This window comes from Telmatherina bonti (genome assembly GCF_933228915.1).
Source record: "Telmatherina bonti genome assembly, chromosome: 19".
Classification (NCBI taxonomy): Eukaryota; Metazoa; Chordata; class Actinopteri; order Atheriniformes; family Telmatherinidae; genus Telmatherina; species Telmatherina bonti.
Genome location: NC_136617.1, coordinates 32,462,217 through 32,488,892, shown reverse-complemented (window position 1 = coordinate 32,488,892; position 26,676 = coordinate 32,462,217). Strand labels below are relative to the sequence as shown.

At 47.0% G+C, this 26,676-nt stretch overlaps 2 protein-coding genes across 2 annotated transcripts; one reads left to right on the top strand and one right to left on the bottom strand.

Moving 5' to 3' along the window:
• Positions 1–4,067: 4,067 nt before the first annotated feature.
• Positions 4,068–6,649, top strand: tac1 (tachykinin precursor 1; the record flags this gene model as incomplete). The annotated part of the gene is made up of 5 exons (XM_079258781.1): positions 4,068–4,175; positions 5,086–5,188; positions 5,272–5,295; positions 6,465–6,521; positions 6,603–6,649. The coding sequence occupies 5 exons, from the start codon at positions 4,068–4,070 to the stop codon at positions 6,647–6,649; spliced, it is 339 nt and encodes a 112-aa protein (XP_079114907.1).
• Positions 6,650–7,211: 562 nt separating this feature from the next.
• On the bottom strand, positions 7,212–26,073 carry asns (asparagine synthetase). Its single transcript, XM_079259323.1, has 12 exons — positions 25,960–26,073; positions 16,792–17,048; positions 16,474–16,711; positions 16,220–16,405; positions 16,038–16,139; positions 15,804–15,931; positions 15,594–15,720; positions 13,186–13,292; positions 11,321–11,421; positions 11,018–11,099; positions 10,779–10,934; positions 7,212–9,226 (listed from the first exon to the last, which is right to left on the bottom strand). The coding sequence occupies exons 2-12, from the start codon at positions 17,038–17,040 to the stop codon at positions 9,017–9,019; spliced, it is 1,686 nt and encodes a 561-aa protein (XP_079115449.1). The 5' UTR covers positions 17,041–17,048; positions 25,960–26,073; the 3' UTR covers positions 7,212–9,016.
• Positions 26,074–26,676: the final 603 nt, after the last annotated feature.

Sequence of the window (26,676 nt, the reverse complement as noted above, 5' to 3'; positions counted from 1 at the left end):
GTTACATTTTTTATGTGTGGAATAAAATCCAGCTCAGAGTCAAGAAGAACACCCAAATTTCTCACACACTGGGAGGGATTAAAATGTTGCAATTTTGATAAAAGGATCTCTCTCTTGCCTTCAGGACCGATAATCAAAACTTCAGTATTAAACCTAAAATGGATTTTTGGACCAGGCTGTAAACATGTTTTTTCAGCTGTAAACATGTTTATTTCTGCTGTGAAGTTGGTCTTTTTAACATGGGAGTCTATGGGGATTTGCTCTGTTTTGCAGCCCCTAGTGGATGAAGGGGGAATTGCAGTTTTATGCACTTCTGCATAGGCTGCACTTTTAACCGCCGGAGGTTGCCGCTTGGTCCCAATTCAGGGTCACTTTGGAGTCTACAGACCACGTAGGACACTCTGTAGTCTACGTAGTCTGCACATTGCAAAGCATGCTTGAAACAGCTCACCTGCTGTAGAGAATAACCCATAGTGCTCCAATCCTCCGTCGCCTAGCAACTGCAAATGCATTGTTTATCCAATTATATATTCCCAAACACACAGAAATATAAAAACTCAAAGAAAAAAGCTGGCAGAATTTTGTTTTTATTGTTTTTCTTTTTATTTTCCTGTTGGTCTAAATAAAAAAAACATGGAGGAGGCTTTCTTCTAACTGAGAACACACCTTGTGAAGCTAACGTTAGCGTCAGAGAAAGAAATCAGATTGTTCTCACCACAAGCCGATGCTGCTACCGTCCCAGCTTTTCTGTCCACGGTGGCGGATCGACCGGTCATTTGATTATTAAAACCTCAATTACCTAAAAGTTACGACCAAAGTCTGGTGATAAAAGTAGACAAATGTTCTGGATGCTTTCAGGATGATAAAGCTAGCTAAATATTCTGCTGAGTCAAGTTTGAATTTAAATACACCCAAAAATATTTACAAATATATTTATATTTTTGTGTATATACACATTTACAAATATACTCATCGGCACTTAACAGCTGTTCATTCCCTGCTGACTTGTACAAAAGGAACTCCAGTTTGACCATCAGCATTGTCCCATGCACACAGAGATTCCTCCTCATTCTGAATCTTTTGCTGATATTGCACACTGTGCATGTCAACATTTTTGCTTAAATTGTTCCACAAATTTTAGATCCATTTTGTCTCAGATTGGTGTTCTGTCTGTCTTTCCAGGTGAGAGACTCCAACAGACGTCCCAGTTTCAACAACTGACATGTTGTTTCTGTTCTACTGGGAATAAAAAAAAGGGGTCAATGATAACTGTAAATGATTAATATCTGTTTCTATTTGCACTTTATTGAACTCTTTGGAATTGGGATTGTAAATAAATATGAAAAGTATCCAGGAACTTTATTTCTCAGCTGAGTTTGAGTTTGAGTTGACTCGTCTGAGGTGGATGTTGTAGTTTTAAACAACTGTATTTAGACAAAAATACAGTTTTATTTTAGGATTTATGGAGGAAACAAAGCCTTACTGGAACTGAAAAATGACAAGATGACCTCAAGAACAAGTTAAATTCAAACTTTAAAATGCTAAATGGAAATCTAAGCAGTTTACCTAACTAACAACCCATCATATGCATAATGTTTCATGTAGAGAAGCAATAACAGCGTGTTTTATGGTCTGTTTGGATGAAACGGGCCTGAAATCCAGAGCCTTTGTTGGAGCTCGTATCTGTCAGTGTCGTTGAGTTGAGTCATGCTGGAAAATGAAATTGCATGAGCTCCTGTTGAGAAATGTCTGATGCACAAAGAGAAGCTAACAACTGGCAACCCCATTTAATTTATCACATCTTTAATTTGCAAAGAATGAAAACAGAAGGGAGAACCTGTTTGCATCGTGTCCTCCACTAAAACATGACCGTGTAACATGGCTGCAGCCACATCGGCGAAGGGAACCGTTTCCTTTCCTCTTGACATTATTCTGTTATGTAAAGAAAACGCTGCAGTTACAGAAATACATAAATAAATGGCACTTTTTTTGTATTTTATTTAGGATCTAATGCAAAGTCTGTGCTTCTCTGAAAGGACTTGTTCATGCATGGCAGAGTGCTGTGTTCAGCTCTGTCAGAGAAATGATCTGATTTGGATTCATTCCATGCACACAACCAACAAAAGGCTCCAACATGACTGTGACTCATGTCAGGTTTATTGTATAAACCCTTATCAGTTAGAGGAGCATCCACGGTGACTCCAGCTGATATCCTTTATGTCCACACATAACCTGCATATCTGTTCAACTGCGCCCCAACTTCATCGTCGCCCAGCTCTCTTTACCTCCTCCGTTTCCCTTCTTGATCCTCCTCCTCTGTGGTAACTTCCTCCCGTGGCTGCAACAGCTCCATCACCTCTATCTCTTCACCTCCTCCCCCTTCCGTCTGTTAATTGGATGAGCTGTCACAGTCGTGAGGATGATTAAATTCCAGTGCGGAGTGGTTCTTTGACCACCGAGCACAACTCTGTTATTACTGTAAACACGTCTGCAGGTCCTGCAAACCATTCTGCAAAGTCCACCTGGAAATAATGTGCCACATGGCTCCGCCGGCAGGACCTGACTGGGAATCTGATCATGCTCAAAATATACGATCAAAATCAAGTCAAGTGCAGAGAGTGGCGCTGATGAATGAATCTGTGTTGGACTGGTTTTACAGAGCACCACAGTGTGGCTTGTAGCAGAGGTTGGTGGTCTGATTCTGGCTTCTACAGCCACACATCACTGTTTATATCAGCACAAACATACGTTAAAGCAGCAGATCAAGTCCTCAAACTCAGCTACAGCTGCGAGATAGGGACACTAACAGGATAGAGGAGAGAATGATTCAACAAAAACAAATGTGTTCAGATGTTTTAAGGCCATTAAATGTCGACAAACATCTGGACTCAGCAAACTGATCCACCACACAAGTCATGTTTATGCTGGGCACACGGAGCCCTTCTGTGGCATTTCTCTCCTCATGACGCATAAAAAGCAAGAAAATGTTACAGATTTAGTTTATTCTAGGTCATAATTAACATTCAGGGAGTTTTGTGGTTAAAACGTCTATTTTATGTTATTTAAAAGAAGCAGAGTCCCTGGTATGGAAGGGAAAAGTTACCCATTCGCCTGATAACAAAAAGGTAAAGGAAAATAAAATAAAAGAGGAAATTAAGATACTGTTTTAGGTGCAAACTCTAGATGAACCGGCTGCTTTGTTACAGAAACTACAGACTTTAAATGTTCAGGTTTAAGATGAAGCGAGTTTACATAAAGAGAAGTGCGTCAGTGCTTACGCGAGTGTTGCGTGATTGTGAGTGGAGCCATTCCCCATCTGTAGCTGGATGCCAACAGCATCCAGGACCCCTCAGCATCCGCAAGGAAGGAGGGAAGGAGGGAAGGAAGGAAGGAAGGAAGGAAGAAAAATAGTCTAAATGAAAACATTAAATAATAATTTAATAAAAAAATAAATAAATGAAATTAAAAAAAAATAGTTGAATAACATTAGTCTGACTCTAGTAAAAGACAAATAAATTATTTTTAAAAAATAGTCAAATGAAGGAATAGACACGTGATAAATAAATAAATAACTAAATAATTATAATTAAATTAAATCTATTATCAATATTATATAAAATAAGTCTTTTATGAATAAATAAATGTACTTTTTTGTTTGTTTGTAAAGGTGTGACTGACATTAAGTCTAATCATGACGTTTTATTCGCTACTTGTACTCGTGACGGAGTAATCAGATTACTAACCGCGTTACTAGGCAACGCCGCTCCGGCTGCTATATAGGAGCGTCCGCGAGCCTCTGCTGACAGCAGGGCGCACGAGACGAGCAGGAGACGAGAAGTTTGCTGCAGAGGCTGAGCGCGCGGAGACACAGAGGCGGGACACACGCACGCGCTATGGGACTAACTGTTGATCAGTGAGAGAAGTAGCAGCGCGCGCACACACCTTCAGCTCCGCTCGCGTCTCCAAGCAGCTGAAATCACTTTGCAGTTTCAGACCACAGATTTATTTGTTTTGCAAAAATTTTTTAGTCTGAATTTAAATATTAAGTCAGTGGGAAAAGTGACGTCATGAAGTTTCTGCTTTTTCCGGTTTTACTGGTTTTTATCGTCATCAGCCAAGTTGTGTGTGAAGACGAGCCCAAAGACGAGGCTGAATACTGGAGCAGCAGCAACCAGGTACCTGCAGAAGGCTTGTTTTTTATTCACCTCACCTGTTTACTTCTTATTTACGTCCCGTTTCTTCCGCCAAAATGATGAAGATCAAGGAGATAAATGAGATTAAATTAGATATTTTTCGGTCATTTTAGGGAGAAAAAAAACATGAAAAATGCTGCTTTTTTAAAATTATTTATTCCCATTTAACAGTTGTAAATTTATTTATTTATCCATTTCCAAATAACAGTTTTCAATTTATTTATTTGTTTGTCTATTTATTTATTTATTATGTGTGTACTCCTTGATTTGACTATTTATTTATTATTTTTATTAATTTTATTTTTATTTTTCTTGAGTCAGACTAATGTTATTAAATTAGGCTATTTTTATTTAATTTATTTATTTATTTTTATTGATCTATTTATTTATTTGTTTATTGCCATGATTTGGACTAAGTCGTTGCGTAACTCTGAAGGAGGAATGAAAAAGTTTGCGGCTGCAGCAGAAACCAACCTGCAGCTGCTGGAAGCCATGGAGGAAAAGCATCTCGCGCTTCCTGCAGAGACAAGCTCCAGCTGACATCTCTGTAGTCTTCACAGCAGCATTCCTGACACACAGCCGCGCGTGCGCCAAAGCGCATGCATTGACATGAGACGCACGTCCCGTGTTTGACATTGTGGTTTGGAGAGCTGCCAAACTGGACGTACTCCTCCAGAAGCCTGAACTGCAGGCTGGGGCCATTCTGCAGATGAATGATCCTCCAGTAAGACCATTAGGGGCCCCTTGATCCACGTCGCAGTCAGACTAATGCTTTCTGTAGAAATAGATCCTGGGATGGAAATAGAAAAGATTAATAGAAGGAGCAGCTTCCAGCCCTGTGCGTGAGTCTGTGCGTGGAAGGAGGAACTGAGTGTTTTTATTTCCTCCACAGGAAGGCTGGCTCTCCAGAGACCCGTTCAGAGAAATCCTCCTGAGGATGACGAGGAAGCCGCGGCCGCACCAGTTCATCGGCCTGATGGGGAAGCGCTCCATGGGTGAGAAGTTCTCCTCTTCCTCTCTGCTTCTCTGCTGCTTCCATCCTAACCACATGTTTGTTTTTTTCACTTCGTTTCTGCAGCAAACTCACAGATAACCCGCAAAAGTAAGTCCCGCATGCACGTGTTTCTGTGCTGTGAAGCTGAGAGATACGGGGGGGGGGGGGGCACACAGACCTCCTGTGTCCGCTGAAGGGATCCATTTAAACTCACAAAACTTCATGAACATAAAACATCTGAGCGGGTCTGTGTGTGAAACATCTTTAATTAGCATTTTATTAACATTAAAGGCAGGAAAATGTTCCTTTGGTCCATGTTCCCCCCCCTCAAAACTCCGCGGCGCTTCGCCCCCAGTCTGCAGCAGTTTCAGTAAAATCTTTAGTGCACAGAGAAGCAAAGCGGATGGGAGGGGGTTTAATTAATTACCAGCCCCCACTGGTCGCTTTCTGTTGTTTTATGGAGGGGTGGGTGCAGAGCGCGCGCCTGTGCGCGAGGAGAGATAACAAAAAAAAACCACGAGAGGATTTTCCTCGTTTGCTCGTTTTGTTTGAACCTTTGCTGCTGCGCACGAGGCAGCAGGAGACCCACGCAGTCCACGAGATGTTTGCAGACACGCAGCCATGCCAATGTGCAGCATTCAGTCCAACACCTGGAAAACATCTGGTGTACTTAGTTATGGGGGGGGGGGGGGGGGGGGGGGGAGTAGACCGTCAGGAAGAGGTTAAATGAGTCATCCCATCCGCGATGCAGCATTAGTGCACATATGTCTAATTTATTCCTCCTAGAGGCTCCACTGTCACTCATCATTACAGAGAGATGGGGGGGTCAATGCCCCAAGGACACGTGAGAGTTAAACTGGATTGTTTACTGTGATGGATGGATGGAGCTGCATCTCTCCAGAAAGCTTTTAGTTACTTCTGACACCGTTTCCACTGAACTCACCAGTTCGTCACATTGATTTTATTTCTGGAGTAATATCCAGTTTTTACAGCATCCAAATCCAATACAATCCCCCCCCCCCCCCCCCCCCTCATGATCACATTACAGGCCATTACTGTGATTGACAGGAGCCCCCCCCCCCCCGTCAGCCTGCAGGGCAGCTCTTCATCACATTTCCATCCTGCAGACCTGACGGTCCCTCTGTGTTCACATCCTGAGAAAATGAGTTTACATCCAACACGCCACGTCGTTCCCGTCCAGGATTTCTACCTGAGGCTTTTATAAAAGGATGAAAAGTCCAGAGTTCACATTTCTGGTTTGTTTTTTTCCTTTCAAGGACATAAAATCAACTCATTTGTCGGACTGATGGGGAAAAGGAGCCAAGAAGAGCCAGGTAATTCCAACTGCTCACGTTTTAAGCTGCAAATGTGAAGTTATGGCTCTTGTCTTTATGGAAACTGTGTTTGTCCTGCAGAATCGTACGAGTGGAGCACATTACAGACGTACGACCAGCGGCGCTGAGTGGCCATGGCCTGCCTCTTCCTCCTCCTCCTCATCCTCCTCCTCACCGATGCTTTGTTTCTCCAGACTGTGTTTAGCTGTTAGTCGAATAAACATGATTGTTTCCACATTGTAGTGACGTAGCGCTGCTCTACCTGTGTCTCCTTTGTCCCAGAAGCCAAACTGGGACTGTTTCATCGTCAGTGTTTAGTGGTTTCAGTGAGTTTTCCCACCATCTGCCAAACCACAAAGACCAAATGTTGTTGTGGGCTATCAAAGCAAGGCTACGCCCAAGGGTTTGCTGAAAACTGCCAACTTCTCTGCATAGTGCCTCGTAACTGTTCAACTGCAGCTGTTCTCGGGTTCATTTTGGCTTTTGAGTGATTTGGAAAAGCTGTCATGTTCTCCACCTGCACATATGGTGTCTTAGGACAGTGAATCTGTTTGTTTTAGTCATTAAAATTATTTTGTTTACTGGTTAAACACCAGTTGAAGTTGTAAATTCCTGATTTCAGTGTGAGGAGTGCGCCCTCTGGTGACCAGCAGCGGTACTGCACCAAGCACCAGACGACACGGCTGCACCAAGACGCGCCTTTATTCCACCAGCAACAGATTTGGAACATGGAAAGTTGGAAGAAAGTGACATTTAACAGTTTTGCTTATGAAAGAGAGAAAAATGAAATTAAAAACTGACACTTAACATCTTTGTTTACAACCATTGGTGTCTAATGAGATGAGCTGCAACATCAGATTTGTTTAACTTATTCAGAAATGGGATCAGTTTGAAGGTTTAAAAAAAACAAGAATTTGAGCTTAAAATAAAAATTAAAAAAAATCATGAACTTAAAAACCACAGATGATTTTACCTGAGTGCTTAAATGAACCGCATCAGTTTAAAGTTCCCTGGAAGCCTCGTTGCTGCGGTAGCAGCACGATGAACGCCGTCAGAGCCAATAAATACCAGCTTTTATCACCTTTCTGGATCAAAAAGGAACCCAAGATGTGCCCTCCAAAGAAAAAATAAAACCTGAACATGAGACGCCAAATAGCAGGATGCAGAACTTTCCTGACACGCGTGTAAAATGACGAAACTCGCGGAACAAACACGAGGAAGAAAAGTGTCAACATTAAATGTTTCATCAACATTTCAATAAATAACGTTAAATCCATGTTGATCACTTTGGTCTAAATTTAAACATTCTTATAATTATGAAACCCCTGATGGAAGAGATTAACCATCAGTAGTACCTATAAGTATTTTATTTCTATTAATACCCGACTGTTTAAACTGCAGCTCAGGAGATATTTAAATAATCTTTACTTTAAATACATTTATTAACGCAATCCTTATTCATGTGTGTATATCTGAGAGTACATAACACATTTAGGTCCTTATTGATCAGTTTGGTTGTTTATTTATGGACTAGTTTCACTGCGACACGTCTCTCCCTCCTAGCAGCGCTCAGCGAACGGAGCTGGAAGGTCTGAAGGTTTCCTGAAGGAGCCGGATGGATGGACAGAGCTGCAGCGGCGGACAGGAACTTCCTCTCATCCAGGTCGCTTTGTGCTTTCCTGGTCGGATACGGCGGGCTGCGTTGTGCTGCCGTCCATCAGGACTCGTCACCTGACCGCCCCGCCTCCCGGCTGCTGCAGGTGAACATCAGGATGGAGCTCCTGAAACCTCCCAAACGCTCCGTTTCGGTTATCTCTACTCTGGGGTCGGACACGCCCGTACGTACAAAAATAATCTAGAAAAGCCGCCGCGGCGCTTTTCCTCCCCGTCCTGCACGACATTTTCATTTCAGTAAAAAGTTCCATCAGATGGACGTTTTTAGCCGTTTTCCCATTTTTTCCCCTCCAAAATAAAAAAAAAGTAAGTGTTTAAAAATGTGTTGCAGCTTTCGGATGGTGTTTACAGAAACAGCCGCGGCGTGTCAGACGGACCGGACCGAGTCCGCCGGCGCTCCAGAGATGCTACTTTTTAACCACATCAGAGGATTTCCTCTGACCCCAGCAGCAGATCATACCCCAGACCAAACCAACACACACACACACACACACACACACACACACACACACACACACACACACACACACACACACACACACACACACACACACACACACACACACACACACACACACACACACACACACACACACCCCCAGTCTGGTATAAACGTGGGACTCGTCCTGCTAGCGGCTGTGGACCGTAAGAGGAGGAAACCCACATGGCTCTCCTGGGTCCAGCGGGCCGGGTCCAGCCCCTTCTAAGCGTTTCCAGGTGATTTGAGTATTTTTCTCTTTTTGAACAGAAGATTTAACAGCAGAAGCGAAAGCGATGACAGGTTGGGAGGCAGACGAGATGCTTCAGAGCGCCGGCGAGCATCACTGGTCTTTATCGGGTTTGTAGATGGACAGGGTCCGGGCCGACGGGTCCGTGGCTTTGATCCAGCGCGGCATCCAGTAGTGGGGGATCCACTTGGCCTGGCCCGGGAACAGCTTCTCAAACACCTGTCTGAAGTAGTAGGCCTCTTTGGTGCTGGGGGGGTTGTGAGGGAAGGTCTTATGCGCCTTCTCCATCTGGTCATCGTTCACCTGGAGACGGAGAGAAGCTGCCATGAGAACTGGGACGAGCCGGATGTTTCCAGTCCCCCTCCACAGAAAACCAGTTTTTAACAAAAAAAAACAAAAAAACTCGTGTCATTAACAAGGGGAAGGTGGCGCCACCTGGTGGCCAGCAGCAGGAAACCAGTCTGACTGCTTCTGAGTGGAGGTCATTTCCCAGAAATAACGTTTTTATTCCACATTTTACTCCCAGTAAGCTGAAAACAGGACTGACCGTCCACCTTTCTACGTCTAAGCCATCTCCTTGCCATGTTGCCATGGCAACGGACTGATGTGTGTATGGGCAAGTGTAAACTACAGCTGCCACTGGAGTACTTTTGGAATCGGTCAGTTATTTTTAATAATACCGATTATTTTTAACAATAGTAATCGAGTACTCTAACGATTTTTTTTTTTTTTTAATTATAATTTGTAAAACAAATACTAGAAACTCAACCAAAGTAAATCTATAAATGTATATTTGTGAAGCTGTTGCTTGTGTTGTTACTGCCTAATGCATGAGGAAAATGTTTTAAAAATATATTTTAAAATGTGCCGACGTGTTTGTGCGCGCGCTCAATGTATGGAGAAACAGTTCTCAACCAATCGCAAATTTCTGCCTTTTAAAAGATTAAAAGAAGAATTCCCGTAGAAAGAAGGAGCGACTTGTAAACATGTCCACAGTAAGAACCAGCCGATGTCTTGGTGGACGACACGCCTGTTAAAAGTGTGTCTGTTTAATCGGGAATAAAAGTTTGCTGCAGGAACAGAGGCTCCGCCACACGCTGCCTAAAACATGCGCTTTGACTCTGCGTGTGTGCAGGAGAGACGGATGAGGGACGGATTACCAGACGGTTAGCGTGCGTTAGCAGCCGACACCTCGCCATGCCTCGTCACTGCTGACTGATATCACAGGTTAGAACTCTGAACATTTTACCAGCCGCTGCTGCTGCTGATATAAATCAGAAAGCTGGATCTCCTCCTGGAGCAGCGATGTGGGGGGGGGGCGCGTCCGATTAAAACGTAGTGCAGTGCACACACTGCACTACCTTTTCTGTCCTTTTCAGTGTGAAATGGTCCCACACTGCGACTTTTTCGGTCTTTTCCTCCCCTCTTCTTCATTCTCTGCCATTAGAGACCAAAGCAAGGAGGATCTTCAGACAGAAAGCAAAGCGCTGCTGGTGGAAATGTCCGTCATCAGTCCGGCTGAAACAGTCAGACTGTACAGACACACCGTAGGCCACAGCTTCTGCTTTTATATGTTTTATACATGTTTAGATGTTTTATATGTTTACTGAAGCAGTGATGTCATCCCTCCGAACAGCGCCGTGGTCTGAGAACGCCAAAATATATCACCATGTGATATTAATTAAACCGAGCCTCGACTAATTTTTGTACCCGAGTTACCCGAGTAATGGTTGCAGCCTTAGTGTAAACGCGACGCATGGAGGAGATGGAGAGTTTGCACATGTGAGTTGTGTTTCCCGTCAGATGTGTGTTTCCCTGAACGCATCACGCTGCCGGCGAGGCAGAAGCTACGTACCATGGACTCGACGTGCTCCTGCAGGCAGGTGTACCAGGACTTCTTGGCAGACATCACGCCGTCGCTGAAGGCTTCTTTGCGTCTCCAGAGGATTTCGTCGGGGATCAGGTCGAGACCCTTGAAGGCGCTCCTCAGAAGGTGTTTCTCCACTCCGTCCTGCTTCCACACAACAGTTCATGTAAAGCCATGCTGTAACCATGGAAACAACACCACCGCCGCCGCCGCGCCGGCTCACTGACCTTCGGGACCCTCATGTCCTCAGGGAGGGAAAGGTAGTACGAGGTGAACCTGTGGTCCAGGAAAGGCACTCTGAGCTCCAGCCTGGTGAGACCAGAAAGTAATCAGATTACATCCAACCTGAGCAAACGGCGTCGTTCTGCAGCACGGAGACGATGCCGGGCTTAAAAATCATCTGAAACGTCTGAAACGACATGAAGCAACTTCTAAAGCTGAAGCCTTCCTGCCCAGTTCAGCGTTCCAGGATGAAACCAGTAGCCGTCCCAGTTTAACCTCAGCGTGTGTCAGATGGAGAGGAGCGTTACCCGTGTGCAGCCGTGGTGCGGTCGGCTCGGAGGACGTCGAACATGTAGAGCTCCTTCATCAGACGGACGCTGTCCTCTGCTGCCGCTTTGGGAGTCGGAGCCTGGAGGAGGAACACGGATCCGTTAGCGTCGGAAAGCCGCCGCTCCAGACGCCGACGCCGCTTCTGACCGAAGTCTGAAGCCGCCGCCGCCGCCGCATCTGGAGCGAGCTCAGAGCGATGCCAGCTGAACAGACGGCGTCTTTGTTCCGGCAGAGGTTTCTATAAAACCAGTCAGACCCGAGGCGGTTTGTTTGTGGAACTGGTCTACCGACAGACTCCGATCAGTTCTAGCGTCAACCGGGACCCGAACTCGAGCAAACACGACGAGTCAGCAGCGTGGAGGACGGACATCAGGCTCGTTTACAGACATTTAGAAGCTGAACGTCTATTTTAAGCCACAATAAGCCCCGGGAATGATGACGATGATGAAGATCGTTCCCATGATGCACTAGCCCGGCACACCAGCCTGGAGCGCTCTCTATATTCAGTCTGGAGTCCCGCCCCTTCAAGGAGAGGTTTATCTCAACTACGATCTGGGTTTCTAACGATGATAAAAATAAAAGGGTGTGATTATTTTCCTCTCTGCAGTTTCCTCTCCTGCTGTCTTCAGCTGCTAATCGAGCGTCTCTGGCGTTGCAGCGCTGTGCTGTAAACTCCTCCCACAGCCGCTTTGCTTTCATTCAGACACTGTTGCCAACTTGGAGACTTTCTCACTAAATCTGCTGACTTTTAATGTTAAAAGCGACAAATCTAGCAGCTTTTACTGGAGTTATTAGAGACTTTTCTGGTGTTTTGGTGACTGACTTGAAGGCACATGTTGTTCTGCAGTTACTGTAAGGAAGGAGCAGCGGGAGCCTCTCCCGTCCTAAAGCACTCCCAGGCGGCCAGTCTCAGTCGGCTCCGGCTGCAGGTCAATGTAGAATAACTGCAGTAGGTTGTGGAAGTTCACCTAAACATAGTTTATATTTATCTGTTCAGTTTACATCAATATCTGCACTTTGTAAAGACAAAGCTTCAAGTTATTTGTTTGTTTTCTATAATCTGCGGAATCCTAAAAACATTGTTTAAAAGCCGCCGTTTAATGTTTAATTCATGTTGTTAAAGATAATTGTGTTAAATAATCAATTAGATCTCAATTTCAGTCTAAATAATTGTGATTATTAATTTTACCAGAATCGAGAACATTAGCTAGTATGCATGTTGGGTGACGCACCGCCATGTTTGAGGGAAGCAGCAGCAACATGGGATGAAATAGATTTAACACAGCAACACTTTATAAGGCGCCGGGAAAGCGGCGGCGGGACGAGACCGACGCTGGGATGTCAGGTCGACACCACACCGAGCTAACGTTAGCAACGTGCTACAGCGGTAGGAAAACTTCACATCCAAGTTGCACCTTGGACCTTAAGGGGGGGGTGCCCAGGAGCGGTCCTGGAGATCTACCGTCCTGCAGTTACATGCATCTCGCCTGCGTTACACGGCCAAATCCAGACTTTTGGTGCAGATGGCGAGCAGCAGAGCTGTGGACCGCTGCTTCATGAGCTGGTAAAGACCCTGAAACCGCGGTACGTGATTCCGCCTCAGCTAACGCGTACAGACACGGCTGTTGCAGAGACGCAACCAGGTTGTATCCAACGGTAACGGCACAGTATCGTCACGTCAACTAGGAAACGGTCACGTGCAGCTGTTAGAAACCAGACGGGTTTCACCTGCACGTAGCGGAGGCTGTCGTCATGGCGACATAACGGCTGCACATCCAGCGAGCGGGCGACGCATCAGGCGAGACGGCGGAGACGACACTCCACTCGCTGACGGAGCACTTGCCTTGTGGAAGTAGATGTATCCTTGTGTCAGCTCATCGGCTCCTTCTCCAGAGAAGATCACCACACTGTCCGTCTTCTCCCGGATGTACTTGGACACCAGGTACATCCCTGTCGGAAAAACAACCACCACCACGGTGAAATGAAAACCAGCAGGAGACCAGTATCAGACTGGAAACACATTTCAAAGCAGCAAACGTCATGATGGGACATGAATCTGGGTCCAAACAGGATTTTATCCTCTTATTTACAATGAAAAGAGACGACTGTGGTACTCTATCACACCCCTCCCCCCCCCACCACCACCATCCAACTGGTCAAACTGGATTTTATTCAGCCGAGTCGCTGGCGAGGAAGAGGAATGTGGTGATGCAGCAGAAACATTTATGTCCCATCAGTCAGCTGTGATCAACGCTGAACGCCACTGTCTGGATGACGACGGCCTCAAAACGATCTGCTTTGCAATCACATTCCCCCACAGCGTCCCGGTTGGCAGGGTGGCGCCTCCACTGGTGACCTGCTGAACAGCGGCGATCCCAGCAGGAAGACATGATGAGCAGATCACGAGGAAGAGACACTAAAGCGGGAATGCCGCTGCTCTGCCTCCAGACGGTCTCCGACTCTCATCGTGGACCAGATCAAGACCAAAAGCTGAGAAATGCTGTAAAAACTTAAACATCAAACGACGACCTGAAAAGACCCGATGCGGCTGAACGGGATCCGATCTGTAAACTGGAACAATCGGAGCGCAGCTTGTCAGAAATGTTTGTGTGAGAAACCACGGGAAACGTTCTGCTGCAGTGGTTCATGAACGCGTCGCCAGACGTCGGAAAAGAGGAATTTCAGGAATAAAACATCCTTATGAATATGATGTTCAGGAATTTTAAATGTTTGTTGACTTTAAACAAAAAGAAAAATACTTTTTTTCTCCGTTAAAACACATAACAGCGTTATGGAATCAGATTTGTTTCAGAAAATACAACAGCTGTGTCACTCAAAAACTCACCAGCCAATCAGAATGCACCCCTGAAAAGAGCCCGCCCATTAAATGTCAGAAACTAAACCAAAACAATCAAGAATAAAAACCAAAGACTGTGAAGCGCAACCAAAAGAGAATAAAAGAGGAAACTGCAAACAAAACTACTCAATTTAACTAAATAAAAGCCTAATAGTTTTCATGATGATTGATCATTTTTTAGTTTGAGAATTTATTTTACTTAAGTTTTAAAATGTTTTGGTTTTGATTGTTTTTTTGCTTGAGTTTTAAAAAAGTTTTTCTTGGAGATTCTGAAACAAATCTGATTCCATATCCAATTAAACGTATTTGTGACAGCAGTGCTGCCTTCCCGCCGTTCACGTCCTTCTTTCTCCCTCCAGGAACAGAAACGTTTAAACTCTCCATGTGATCATTTAACTAAATAACAGAATTAAGTCAAACTTCTGCCTCATGACTAAAGTTTAGCAGCAAATGTGGTAAAAATCCACGTGAACTGGTCTGTTCAGCCCGAGCCTTTTCAGAAGCTTTGCTCTGCAACCAGTTCGGAGCCACAAAACCAGTTTGACTGTCAGAAATAAAACAGAACTTCAGATTTTACTGCTTGTTCGTTATTTTTACTGAAACGTCTCAGTCCTCCGTTTGTGATCCGTCAAGCCGCGATAAAACCCGTCGACTCAATCCCACACGCACGCGTGTGTGTGCACGTGTCCAGCTTCTCACTGAAGATCTGAAATCACGCCGCCCGTTTCTTCTAGAAACATCTCCAATGCTCCTTTTGTTGTTTTCTCATTTTGAGCCACAAACCCGGCAGGTGAGTCTTCAGAGCATTTGACTCCACTTTCCACCCAGAGACACGAAGAACGACTCCTGGCAGAGTTAAAGCCGCTCCACCTGCTCCGATCAGACGCTGCTTTTACACCTGGCTCGGTGAATTCAGATTATCCTGCTTGGACTAATCCAGCAGGATTAATGGTTGTCATAAAGACAGAATAATCTGATGAAAATCGATTAATCTCTACCTGGGTGATGTGACGATATATCGTTTGGACAATATAAAACGTCTCATTTCACATGAAGCTCTATTGTTTACGCCACGATAAGACGCTTTACTGCAGTATGCGCTTTAAGGCATGCACGCTGTAATACATAAACAAACATGGAGGAAGATGGTAGCAGACGTGTTTCACGGCAGGATAAGTCACTAAAAGATGACCAGACAACCCAAACTGATGAGCTTGTTCATAAAAGAGGGAAATTTCTGTCCAGTGGTGCAAACTCAGACATCTTATTTAACGGCTAACATGGAAACACAGCTGCAGAATAAGACGCAGGCTGCCGCCAGCGCCGGCCTGCGTCTCCCGGACACGTGTGATGACCAACGTCTGCGACATCACCTGGACGTCTGCTGAACTCACCAACAGAGGCACGTATGGTGGTGATGTCGTAGGTCTCCAGGTGGAAGATGACGTCCTCCACGGCCTGGATCCCTTCCTCCGCAGTGAAGTTCACCTCATGGTGGTCACTGCCGATGTGAGCCGCCACCTGACCAAACACAAAGCTGCCGATGACCACCAGGAACCCACCTCATCGGTCTGCAACACGGCTGCGGGAGGAGAGGAACTGACCTTGCGAGCGGCCAGGATGTCTGGACTGTCATCTGAGCCGATGGAAAACGTCTGGATGGTGTAGTCCAGCTTCTCCTCTTTTGCCAGTTTAATCAGAATCGAGGCGACCAAACTGGAGTCCAAACCACCTGAGAAGTTACCAGACCAGATTTAACCACTTACATCCGAGTGAATCTCCCAGCAGAACGTTCTGCATCTGAAGCGGGGCGGTGCTGCGAACTAGAACATCCGTACCTGACAGGAGGCACCCGATTCGCCGGTGCGCCATCAGCCGTTTCTTCACTGCGTTCTCTAACAGGGTCCTGATGTTGCTTTGCACCATTTCCTCGTCGAAACCTGCGCAGACACGTTTCCCCTCATTCAGACGCCGTCTAACAGACTAACACACAAAGCACACAAGCAGCCGCCCGACTTACCTCTGGACAGCTTGTCTGCGGTGTCGTAGCGAGCGTGAGCCGGCTCTTGCGTGCAGCAGTGAAACTGCTCCAACTGAATGGACTCAACTTTGCCGTTAAGCTTCAGATCAAAGACCTCGACATGTCCGGGGAGGAAGGGGACGATGTTGGCGGTGGTGGCCATGGAGTGGGTGATGTCCATGAGGCCTGTTGCAAACAGAACAAGTCAACCACAGGTCGGTACGCCACAAACGCATTCAGGTGGGAGCTGATACCTTTGGCCTCCGAGCAGACGGCCAGGAATCCATCGTCTGTGAGGAACTTGAACATGGGCCGCACGCCGTACGTGTCCCTCCCCAGGTGGACTTTTCTGTTGGCCGTGTCCAACAGAATGAAAGCGAACACGCCGTCCAGGAGGGAAGCCATCTTCTTGATGCCAAACTTGTCGTACAAGTGGAGCAAAATCTCACCGTCCATCTTGGTTTGGTAGTCAAAGTCAAACTCTTTCCTCAGCTAGAAGTCAAAAACGGAAAGAAATTAAGCGATGGAAGGAAGCTGTGTCTGGCTGGAGAAGAGGAAGAAGCCGGTCTTACTCTGTGGTGGTTGTAAATCTCGCCGTTGTAGCAGAGCCAGAGGTAGGGGAACTTCTTGACGCGCAGCGGCTGCATGCCGTGCAGCTGGTCCACGATGGCCAGCCGGTGGAAGCCAAAGCAGCAGTTGGTGAAGCCGTTGACGTTTTCAAAGCGGAAAGCGTCGGGACCTCTGTGAGCGATCTTCATGGCACACGTGCACTGAACTGACAGGCACTCATCGCTGCCAAACAAAGCCCAGATGCCGCACATTTTCACACCTGTGGGGGTGGGAACAAAACGTTTGGGTCATCCAAGGGTAACAAGGCAGACGTCACAGCAGCATGTCTTCTGCAGAACATCTGTCCCACATCTGCTGATGATAAGACTCACGGCAAAAGAACTGCTGCACCCTTCAACCTGCAGCAGAGCAGCTGACTGAGGGGAGGGGGGACTGTTTTCACTGCTGCACCCTTCAACCTGCAGCAGAGCAGCTGACTGAGGGGAGGGGGGACTGTTTTCACTGCTGCACCCTTCAACCTGCAGCAGAGCAGCTGACTGAGGGGAGGGGGGACTGTTTTCACTGCTGCACCCTTCAACCTGCAGCAGAGCAGCTGTCTGAGGGGAGGGGGGCGGATTTCACTGCTGCACCCTTCAACCTGCAGCAGAGCAGCTGACTGAGGGGAGGGGGGGACCGTTTTCACTGTTGCACCCTTAAACCTGCAGCAGACACTGAGGTTAAACATGATAACGTATCTGTTATCATAGTTACACTACAGTTTAGAAGGTCAGACCCAGATGAAGCTACCAGCTACTGGAAATTCGGAAACAAAGAATGTCTGAAACGAAGATCAGCATCTTCCTCATCCTCGAGTTTAACCGAAGATGGAGGAGACCAGAGTCAGAAGTAACTTCTAGATGTGTTTGTTTGGGGAGAGCATATCGATACTTAAACATCCGACAGTCAAAAGATCAGAGCGGATATTTTTCTGATATTGCAGAAACCAGTGAGTAAAACTAGAACATAGTTTGTTTTCATTTCTCAGTTTTGGGGAATAAAATCCAGCCGCAGTGAGTTTCCTCCGTGTCACATGATCATGGTAGCCAATCAGATGTCACGTTTTATTTCCTGCAGATTCTCCAGCATCATCTTTTATTATATTAAATCATATTTTTGTCTCTTACAATGAAATTCTCATATTTCTGCATTTTTATTTCTGTTATTTTAAAAAGGTTAATCTTCATCCAATTTACTCATTAATGCATTTCACTGGAGTCTTCTATCAGCCTTCTTCCTCTAAACTCTGCCGCCTTCAAACAGTAAACGCTCCAATTACATGTCGAAACATTTTCCCTCCTCCGTTTCCCTTATCTCATTTTAGTCCTTTGTCTTTTTATCATCCGTTTACCTTGTAAAGCGCTCCTATAAAAGCTTGTCATTCATTCAGTAAACACAATTTCCTTTTATAAAAGCATCTTAAAGGAGGTGCCGATATGAGGAAATAGAACCATAAACTAATATGGTTAATATGGAACATGGTGCTTGATAGCGATACTGATCCGAAATGGGTTCTGAGAGGTTCTGTGGAGAAAGTTCTTTTTCTAACTTTGCTCGGTGTTTCACTATGGGAATCGCTTATGCGTGACCAACTATGGAAGCTCCAATGACACCACGTCTGTGACAGACAGGTTGAGCCGTACCCAGGGCTCCGCCCCCACATACAGATACGGCCAACCAACCCCCTCCTACTCATTCTCGCTTTCTTCCCGTGTGGAACTACAGCGAAGCTCCCTCAGCGCGGTCGGACTAGCTTGGTCTACTGTTTAACTGTTCGCAGGCGTCCCGTCACAGGAGCACGTCGCCAAACGCAGTTCCTGGCTCTGGTCTGCAACCGTGTTGAGTAAGACGTTAGTTGCACGGTCGTCGGATAGGCAACTGCGTAAAGCAAGCTGCATCCAACCGTCTTTAACAAGCGGTCTACTGACTCCCGTGTGACTCGGGCTAACGCGTCATGGTGAGCCTGTTGTTGGTCTGACATTAACTTGTTAGCAAGACCGTCTGCTTCAACTAACGTGTCACGGCGAGCTGACTCGGACATTAAGTGGTAAGCTCGGAAATAACCATCCGACTGGCGCTCACGAACAGACTAACGTGTTACGACGAGCCTGTTTCTTCCCCGCATTCCTGCTATGGCTACGGCTGCCACCCCCGCCAAAGGGTCGGAACCGAAACCTAAGGAGGCTGCATCCCGCCCGTGCCCTGCGTCGTGCGGGGCCTCCATCTCGGGCAGGGACCCTCATCCGATGTGCATAGTTTGCATGGGCACTAAACACGCCCAGAACTCGCTAGCTAACCCGCAGGAATGCTCCCACTGCTCCGCCATGCCCGAAAAGATCCTCGAAAGGAGACTGAGGGTGGCGGTAGCGAACAACCAGGACCCCTCTCTTGCCGGGACCACTGCCGTGGCTCCAGGTGACATCCATCAGCCGCGAGCCACCACGAGCTGGGCGGACATGATGGAAGAGGAGTCCCCGGTCATGCCTCCACTTTTCGAGGGAATTCTCGACGATGGAGGGCTCGACCCGGTTAACGAGGACGCAGAGTGCGATGCTAACTCTGACCTCCTCGAGATGAACGACATGGAGGAAGAGGAGGATGACTCCACCTTCCCAGCCCAGCCTTCACGGCCAGCCAGCGGGGCAGAAATGCCCCCTGCAGCAGACAGCAGTTTATACGATGTATGTAAACGTGCATCTGCGCGGCTCGGAATCCCATGGCCCGCAGCTCAGGATGCTGAAGGGACAGAAAGAGATCTGTATGATGGCAAGAGACTTCCACCAGCCCTGCCACCAGCCAAGCAACTGCTACCAGCAGTTCCTGCTTGCATGAAGGAAATGAGCCGTTACTGGTCAAGCCCTTACAAGAGCAAGCTTCCCACCAAAGGCTGCTCTAAGCTGGAAGTGCAAGGTATGGTTGAGCTGGGGTTGGCTGAGCCCCCAGCGGTGGAGCCTTCAGTGGCTTATCACCTTCATCCAAACCGCAAGTCACTCTCAGCATCCTCAAGTGTCTCTCACCCCAGTAAGATGGATCGCCTCACAGCATCCATTTATCAGAGGATGTACAAGTATGGTGCACAGTCAGTGTGCTCCCTCAACGCAGTCACGCTGCTGTCTGCATATCAGGCTGAGATCCTTGAGGAGATGGGCCGTCAGCTGGACTCTGGATCACCTAATCCAGTTCTGTGGGATGAAATTTGTGTGGTTAACGATCTCATCCTCCGCTCCTCCAGGGGAGCAGTCCAGGGCTCTGGTCGGGTTATGGGACTAGCTGTCTCTGGTGAAAGGGCCCTGTGGTTAAACCTGTCGGGCCTGGGTGATTCCCAAAAAGCTGAGGTCATGGATGCTACCTATGATCCAGCCAAAGGGCTTTTTGGACCAGCTTTGGAGAAAATGAGGGAGACAAGCACCCGCAGAAAAGAGGAGGGTGAAGCTTTCAACCTCTGTCTCCCACGTAAGCCAAACCCTCTTCCCCCACAGGCTCCCAGGCCTGGCTTTGCAGCTGCAGCTGCAAGAGGGCACCGGAGTGGGGTGAAAACACAGAGGCATGGAGGTGGGCAATCAAACCCACCTCACAAAGCTGAGAACCCAAGACCATGGGGTAAACATTCCTTCGCGGCAGTCGCAGCGAGAAACCGCCCGTCCCACCCCGGGGAGGGGAAGAAGAAGCGGACGACCTAACACCCCAGTGTTCACTGTCCCCCCCTCCTTGGAAGAAAAGAAAACTGACCGAGGATGGACTCGGCCCAGTTCTTCAATGTTCAGTGGCTCCTGTGGTTACCAGTTCATCAGGAGCCCTTTTTCAGTCTCCACAGCAGCGAGCAGAGACTCAGATGCAGGTGGAACAAAGTTCAGATCTTCATGCCTGCAAAAACACTTTGTCAGTGTCACCAAGCACGACACAGTGTCCCAGTTCAGTTTGTTCCAGACAGGGGGTGACAAACAAAATAAAGCGTGCATTTCTGCAGCCAGGCATGTTGCCAAGGGCAGAATGCCCCCCACAAAAAAATAAACAGAATAAGAGAAAAAGGCTGTTGGTCCCTGTTGTCACCAACGGAGGGCGCTCCGGCCCTTCGCAACAGGACCGACAGCATCGCCAGCGTGACGTCACAAGAGTGCGACACTTTGGCTGCCCGGGCAGAGAAGTGGCGCGCATGCGCAGTGCATCCCTGGGTCAGGGGGACTATTTGCCAGGGATACAGACTTCAATTCGCGATCAAACCACCCAGATTCAACGGTGTGTTAACATCAGCGACCAGCGGCGATTCAGCTCACGTCCTACAGGACGAAATAGCTGCCCTGCTGAACAAAAGAGCGGTCAGAGTAGTCCCAGACGAAGAAAGTCGTCAGGGTTTCTACTCTCGGTATTTCCTCATCCCGGAAAAGGACGGGAGATCGCTCAGACCTATTTTAGATCTACGTGTGTTAAACAGACACTTAAGAAAGTATACGTTCAGAATGTTGATACACAAAACACTCTGCCGCTCTATCCGCCCAGGAGATTGGTTTGTGACAATCGATCTCTCAGATGCGTATTTCCACATCGCCATATATCCTCCACACAGAAAGTTTCTCAGGTTTGCTTATCGGGGCACAGCCTACGAGTTTCAAGCCTTGCCGTTCGGGCTGTCATTAGCCCCACGGGTATTCAGCAAGTGTGTGGATGCAGCACTGGCTCCACTGAGGAACAGCGGCATCAGGATCTTCTCCTACATAGACGACTACCTGGTCTGCTCCCAGTCACAGACACAGGCGATCAGGGATTCCAAGGCTGTGATAAGTCATTTAATCGATCTCGGTTTCAAAATAAACTGGGAAAAGAGCCGTCTAATTCCGGCTCAGTGTACGGAATATTTGGGGCTCAAAATAAACTCCATGTCATATCGGGTCACTCTGTCAGAGGGGCGGATCGCGTCTTTCACCCAGTGCATGACTCGCTTTCGGCTGGGTAAAGTCGTGACGTTCAGACTTTGCCTGCGTCTGCTCGGTCTAATGGCATCGGTCATTTCGGTGGTACAGCTCGGGCTTTTGATGATGAGAAATTTTCAGCGGTGGGTCGCGTCTTTGCGGATGTGCACCCGCCGTCATCTCCGCCGCGGTGTGAAGATCACACCGGCGTGTATGGCTGCTCTTTTGCCATGGAGAGCGCCAACAACTCTCACTGCGGGAGTGCCGCTCGGCGCAGTGTCGTCCAGGGTTACCCTGACAACGGACGCTTCCTTGAAAGGTTGGGGCGCAACCATGATGGGCAGAGTGGTGAATGGCGTTTGGTCACAGAAGATGGCCCGCCTTCACATAAATATGTTGGAGCTACAGGCAGTATTCCTGGCTCTGAGACACTTTCTACCCCACCTGGAGGACCGTCATGTCCTGGTGAAGACGGACAACTCCACGGTGGTAGCCTACATAAACCGTCAGGGTGGGACCCGCTCACTACACCTGCACAAGCTGGCCAGGAAGATTATAGTGTGGTGCAGCTCCAGACTTCTGTCCGTTCGAGCAACTCACGTACCAGGAGTCTTGAACAGGGGTGCAGATTTATTGTCGAGGGGGAACCCCCTGTACGGGGAATGGAGACTCCATCCTCAAGTGGTGGAGCAGATATGGCAGAGGTACGGCCGAGCCGCCGTAGATCTCTTCGCCTCACGGGAAAACACCCACTGCCCACTGTTTTTCTCCCTATCCGAGCCAGACGCGCCACTAGGGATGGATGCTTTAGCCCACCCATGGCCAAACGTGCTGCTGTATGCATTCCCACCTCTCAGCCTGATCCCCCCCACCTTAACCAGAGTGAGAGAGCAGGGTCTGGCACTGATCCTGGTAGCTCCTTGGTGGCCATCCAAACCCTGGGTAGCAGAGATAATTCAAATGCTAACTGCGGAACCATGGTCTCTCCCCATCCGCAGGGACCTTTTGTCTCAGGCAAGGGGGGAGATTTACCACCCTTACCCAGACCGGGTTGCACTCTGGGCCTGGCCCCTGAAAGGTGGATTTTAAATGCTACTGGTCTCTCTCCAGGAGTAATTGATACTATCCAAAATGCACGTGCTGCCTCTACGCGCTCTTTACAGCTTCAAATGGCGAGTGTTTGAGAAGTGGTGTGAAGAACGGCAACATGCACCGTTCCAGTGTTCTGTTGCAGATCTACTCTGTTTTTTACAGGATTTGTTGGAAAAAGGGAAGGCCTTTTCCACCCTCAAAGTTTATTTAGCAGCAATTTCAGCCTGCCATGTCGGCTTTGGTGACAAACCAGCGGGTCAGCACCCCCTGGTGTGTCGTTTCATGAGGGGTGCACGCCGTAAACTACATGTCTCCAAACCACTCATTCCATTATGGGATTTGTCGCTTGTTTTGGATGCCCTCTCTCAGCATCCTTTCGAACCGATTGAGGGGGTGGGACTGAAGTTTCTCTCATTTAAAACAGCACTGCTTTTGGCTTTGACCACAGCCAAACGAGTCAGTGATCTGCATGCCTTTTCAATCCACCCTTCTTGCTTACAGTGGAGTCCAGGGTTCACCAGGGTGTCTGCAGCCCAATCCGGCTTTTGTGCCTAAGGTTATTGAACCATTATACAGGTGCTCTTCGGTGGAACTGCAGGCATTCCATCCTCCTCCATTCGCCTCGGGGGAGGAGCAGAGGCTAAACACATTATGCCCTGTGCGAGCACTAAGGGTTTATGTGAACAGAACAGCTTGCTTCAGAAGATCTGACCAGCTGTTTGTTTCCTGGGTCACTTCCCACAAGGGCAAACCTGTGTCTCGTCAAAGGTTATCACACTGGATCGTTGAGGCTATACGTCTATCTTACAGATGTAAAGGGGCGCAGCCACCCACAGGGATAAGGGCTCATTCTACCAGGAGCATGGCCACATCTTGGGCTTTGTTTAAAGGGGTGTCTATTCAAGACATCTGTGCTGCCGCTAGTTGGGCCACACCACACACATTTGTGCGGTTTTACAGGCTGGATGTTGCTCAGCCGTCTCTGGCTCACGCGGTACTGGAAGTGGGGAGTTAGGTCTGACTTTTACCTGTCAGTAGCTATTCCTCACGCTTCGGCATTGTTCATGCAATCCGGGAATGGGCTATATCTCCCATAGTGAAACACCGAGCGAAGTTAGAAAAAGAACGTTGGGTTACTTAACGTAAACCCTGGTTCTTTGATAACAGAGTGAGGCGTTTCACCTTCTCATCCCGTCTTGCACGGACACGGAAAGAAACCTGTCCAGAATGAGTAGGAGGGGGTTGGTTGGCCGTATCTGTATGTGGGGGCGGAGCCCTGGGTACGGCTCAACCTGTCTGTCACAGACAGACGTGGTGTCATTGGAGCATCCATAGTTGGTCACGCATAAGCGATTCCCATAGTGAAACACCTCACTCTGTTATCAAAGAACCAGGGTTTACGTTAAGTAACCCAACGTTTAACACCTGTGGATGTAAAATAAAAGTTTTTTTGGTCAGTGGAAAATGTAAAAACCCACTCAGGTAGGGGGGAAATAGTTAGGACCCTCCATTCCCATGATTTTAGGAGCATTTTGGTGTTCTAGCTGGGGGAGGTGCAGATGCAGCTGGGAAAACAGGATTTTACGCCCGATTCTTACTTTCAATTAAAAAACTGAGGCTCTAACTGTCAACATGTAAACACTGATAACTGATTTAACAACGCAGGTAAGGAGGCTGTGGATTAACAGACTGGATGTGGACACGGCCCACTCCGCTGTCTGGTGGGACTCTGCTCAATTTCTGCCGTTATGACTGCAGATACCGCCAAGACAAAACGCCAGAACAGAAGCACAATCTGCAGTGTGAAAGCTTGTGGGAATGGAAACCTGATACTCTGGTATCCTGAGGGTCCTCCAGCTGCATGCAAAACCAGCACAGCCCTCCCAGTTCAAACCTTTTTTTTTCCCCCATTGATCTCAGGTCATTAATGGCACTAAAAACTTTATCTGATCTGACAGGATCCATTGTTTTGCCCACCTCTTCCCATCAGTTAGAGTATATCTGAGGGATTCTAGTCAACAGCGAGGCCGAATTACCCAATGGGCATTGTGGGCACAGGCCCAGGGCCCCACGTCCACTAGACAATACACTCCACAATACAATACAATACAATACACAATACACAATACACTAGACACTACAGTGTCTAGTGTATTACTATTGGCTGAGAGATGTTAGAAATGCCGTTTCACAGTGTTTCATTCACAATTTTTAACAATGTTGCGGGTGGGAAGGGGGCCCCTGGAACACTCTGGGCCCAGGGGCCTGTGCACTTTTAATCCGGCCCTGATCTGCAGGGTCAAACCAGGACGTCACACTAGATTTTTGTGTGCATGCAAGACACGCGCTCCCTGACAGTGACATGCGGTCCAAATGGCGAGTCGGCTTTAAAGATAGCACACATATGCCTCTGTATAATGTTTCAACTTTGTGTGTTATTATTAATAAAATTTTTAAAAAGTCCTAAAAGAAGTGATGAATCCAACAGTGATGAAAGGAAGCACGTGGCATCTCAACTTCTCAATTAGCAGCTGTGACTTAAAACTGTGGGTGATACAAACCAAAATGTTAATAAATTGATTATGATTGAAAAGCTTTGCTGTTGGTGGGAAAAGACGCGTCAGAGTTGCGTGTTTTCGCTCCGCGTGCGTCGACCCAGCAATGCAGAACTCCGCTTAAAATCCCTGAAATTTAAGCTAAACTCGTGGCCAGCGTTTAGTTAAGGCTCAACGGTGTGGTTTAGCAGCTCAGGTAGGTGTTTTACGTTTCAGTCATTACATCGGCTACTAAAACAGCGAAGGTTTTGCTGTTTTAGTGTCGCTGGGCGGGTTAAACCGGTATTTCCTCCCTTCATCACCGCGTGGTCCTCCTTAATTATCAGACAGCAAAGCAAGGATTTCTGCAGAAAGTGATGCTTGCTGATGGTCCATCCCTGCGCCGAATTTATATTAAAACCATCCTAACGTGAGGTAAAGCTCTGCTTAACCCGGTGAATAAGTGTGTACCTTCAAAGAAGTAAAATACATTTAATTTGAATGGGACAACGTGAATCTTCCTGGTAGGAAACTGCCATCAATCTTTTATTTTTTAAACAATAAAACATTAAAAGATTTCAGTCCTAAATACTCAACTTACCGGTCTGCTCTAGTGGTTGTCCACAGGAAAGAGCCCAAAGTGTCCTGACACTTGCTTTTATTCAGAGGTGAACTGATGCAACAGCAGACACCGACATGGGAGGCGGCACGTGGGACACCGGAAGGAGAATAAGAGCTTCCACGCGCAGTAGCAGCACATGTGTATAATCAATAAAATATTTTCTCATACACGGAAGCATTTTTTTTTTTTTTTTTTTTTTTTTTTTTTTTTTAGCAGAATCAGCTTATTATTTATGGTCGCACCAATCAGCACGTGTTTAAAAATCTTCACATAAGGATGTGTGTAACGACGATGCTTTTATTTTGAAGGTCTATTTTTTTGTACCGGTGACGTAACGCCTCGCTCTAAAATTGCAATGAAACTTTAGATTGCATCACCTGCAAGCAGTCAGCGATTCAATTTTGCAAAAATTAAAGTTTAGAGGTGACGAAGCCACAAGAAAAAAAAGTTTAAATTATTATAGTTTAATTAATTGGAAGTTTGTGTGTGTGTATGTATATACAGTGTGCTCATATGTATTCATTCCCTTTCATTAAAGAAAAGACTGAATTTACAACAGTCACTCAAATAACTGCAGACTTAAAAAGGAACAATAGCTAATAATTTGCAAAAATATAATTTAGTAATATAAGACACTGGTTTTTTTTTTCATTTAATTGAGTTGAAAAAAGAAAAAAAAACAAACAAAGAAACTGG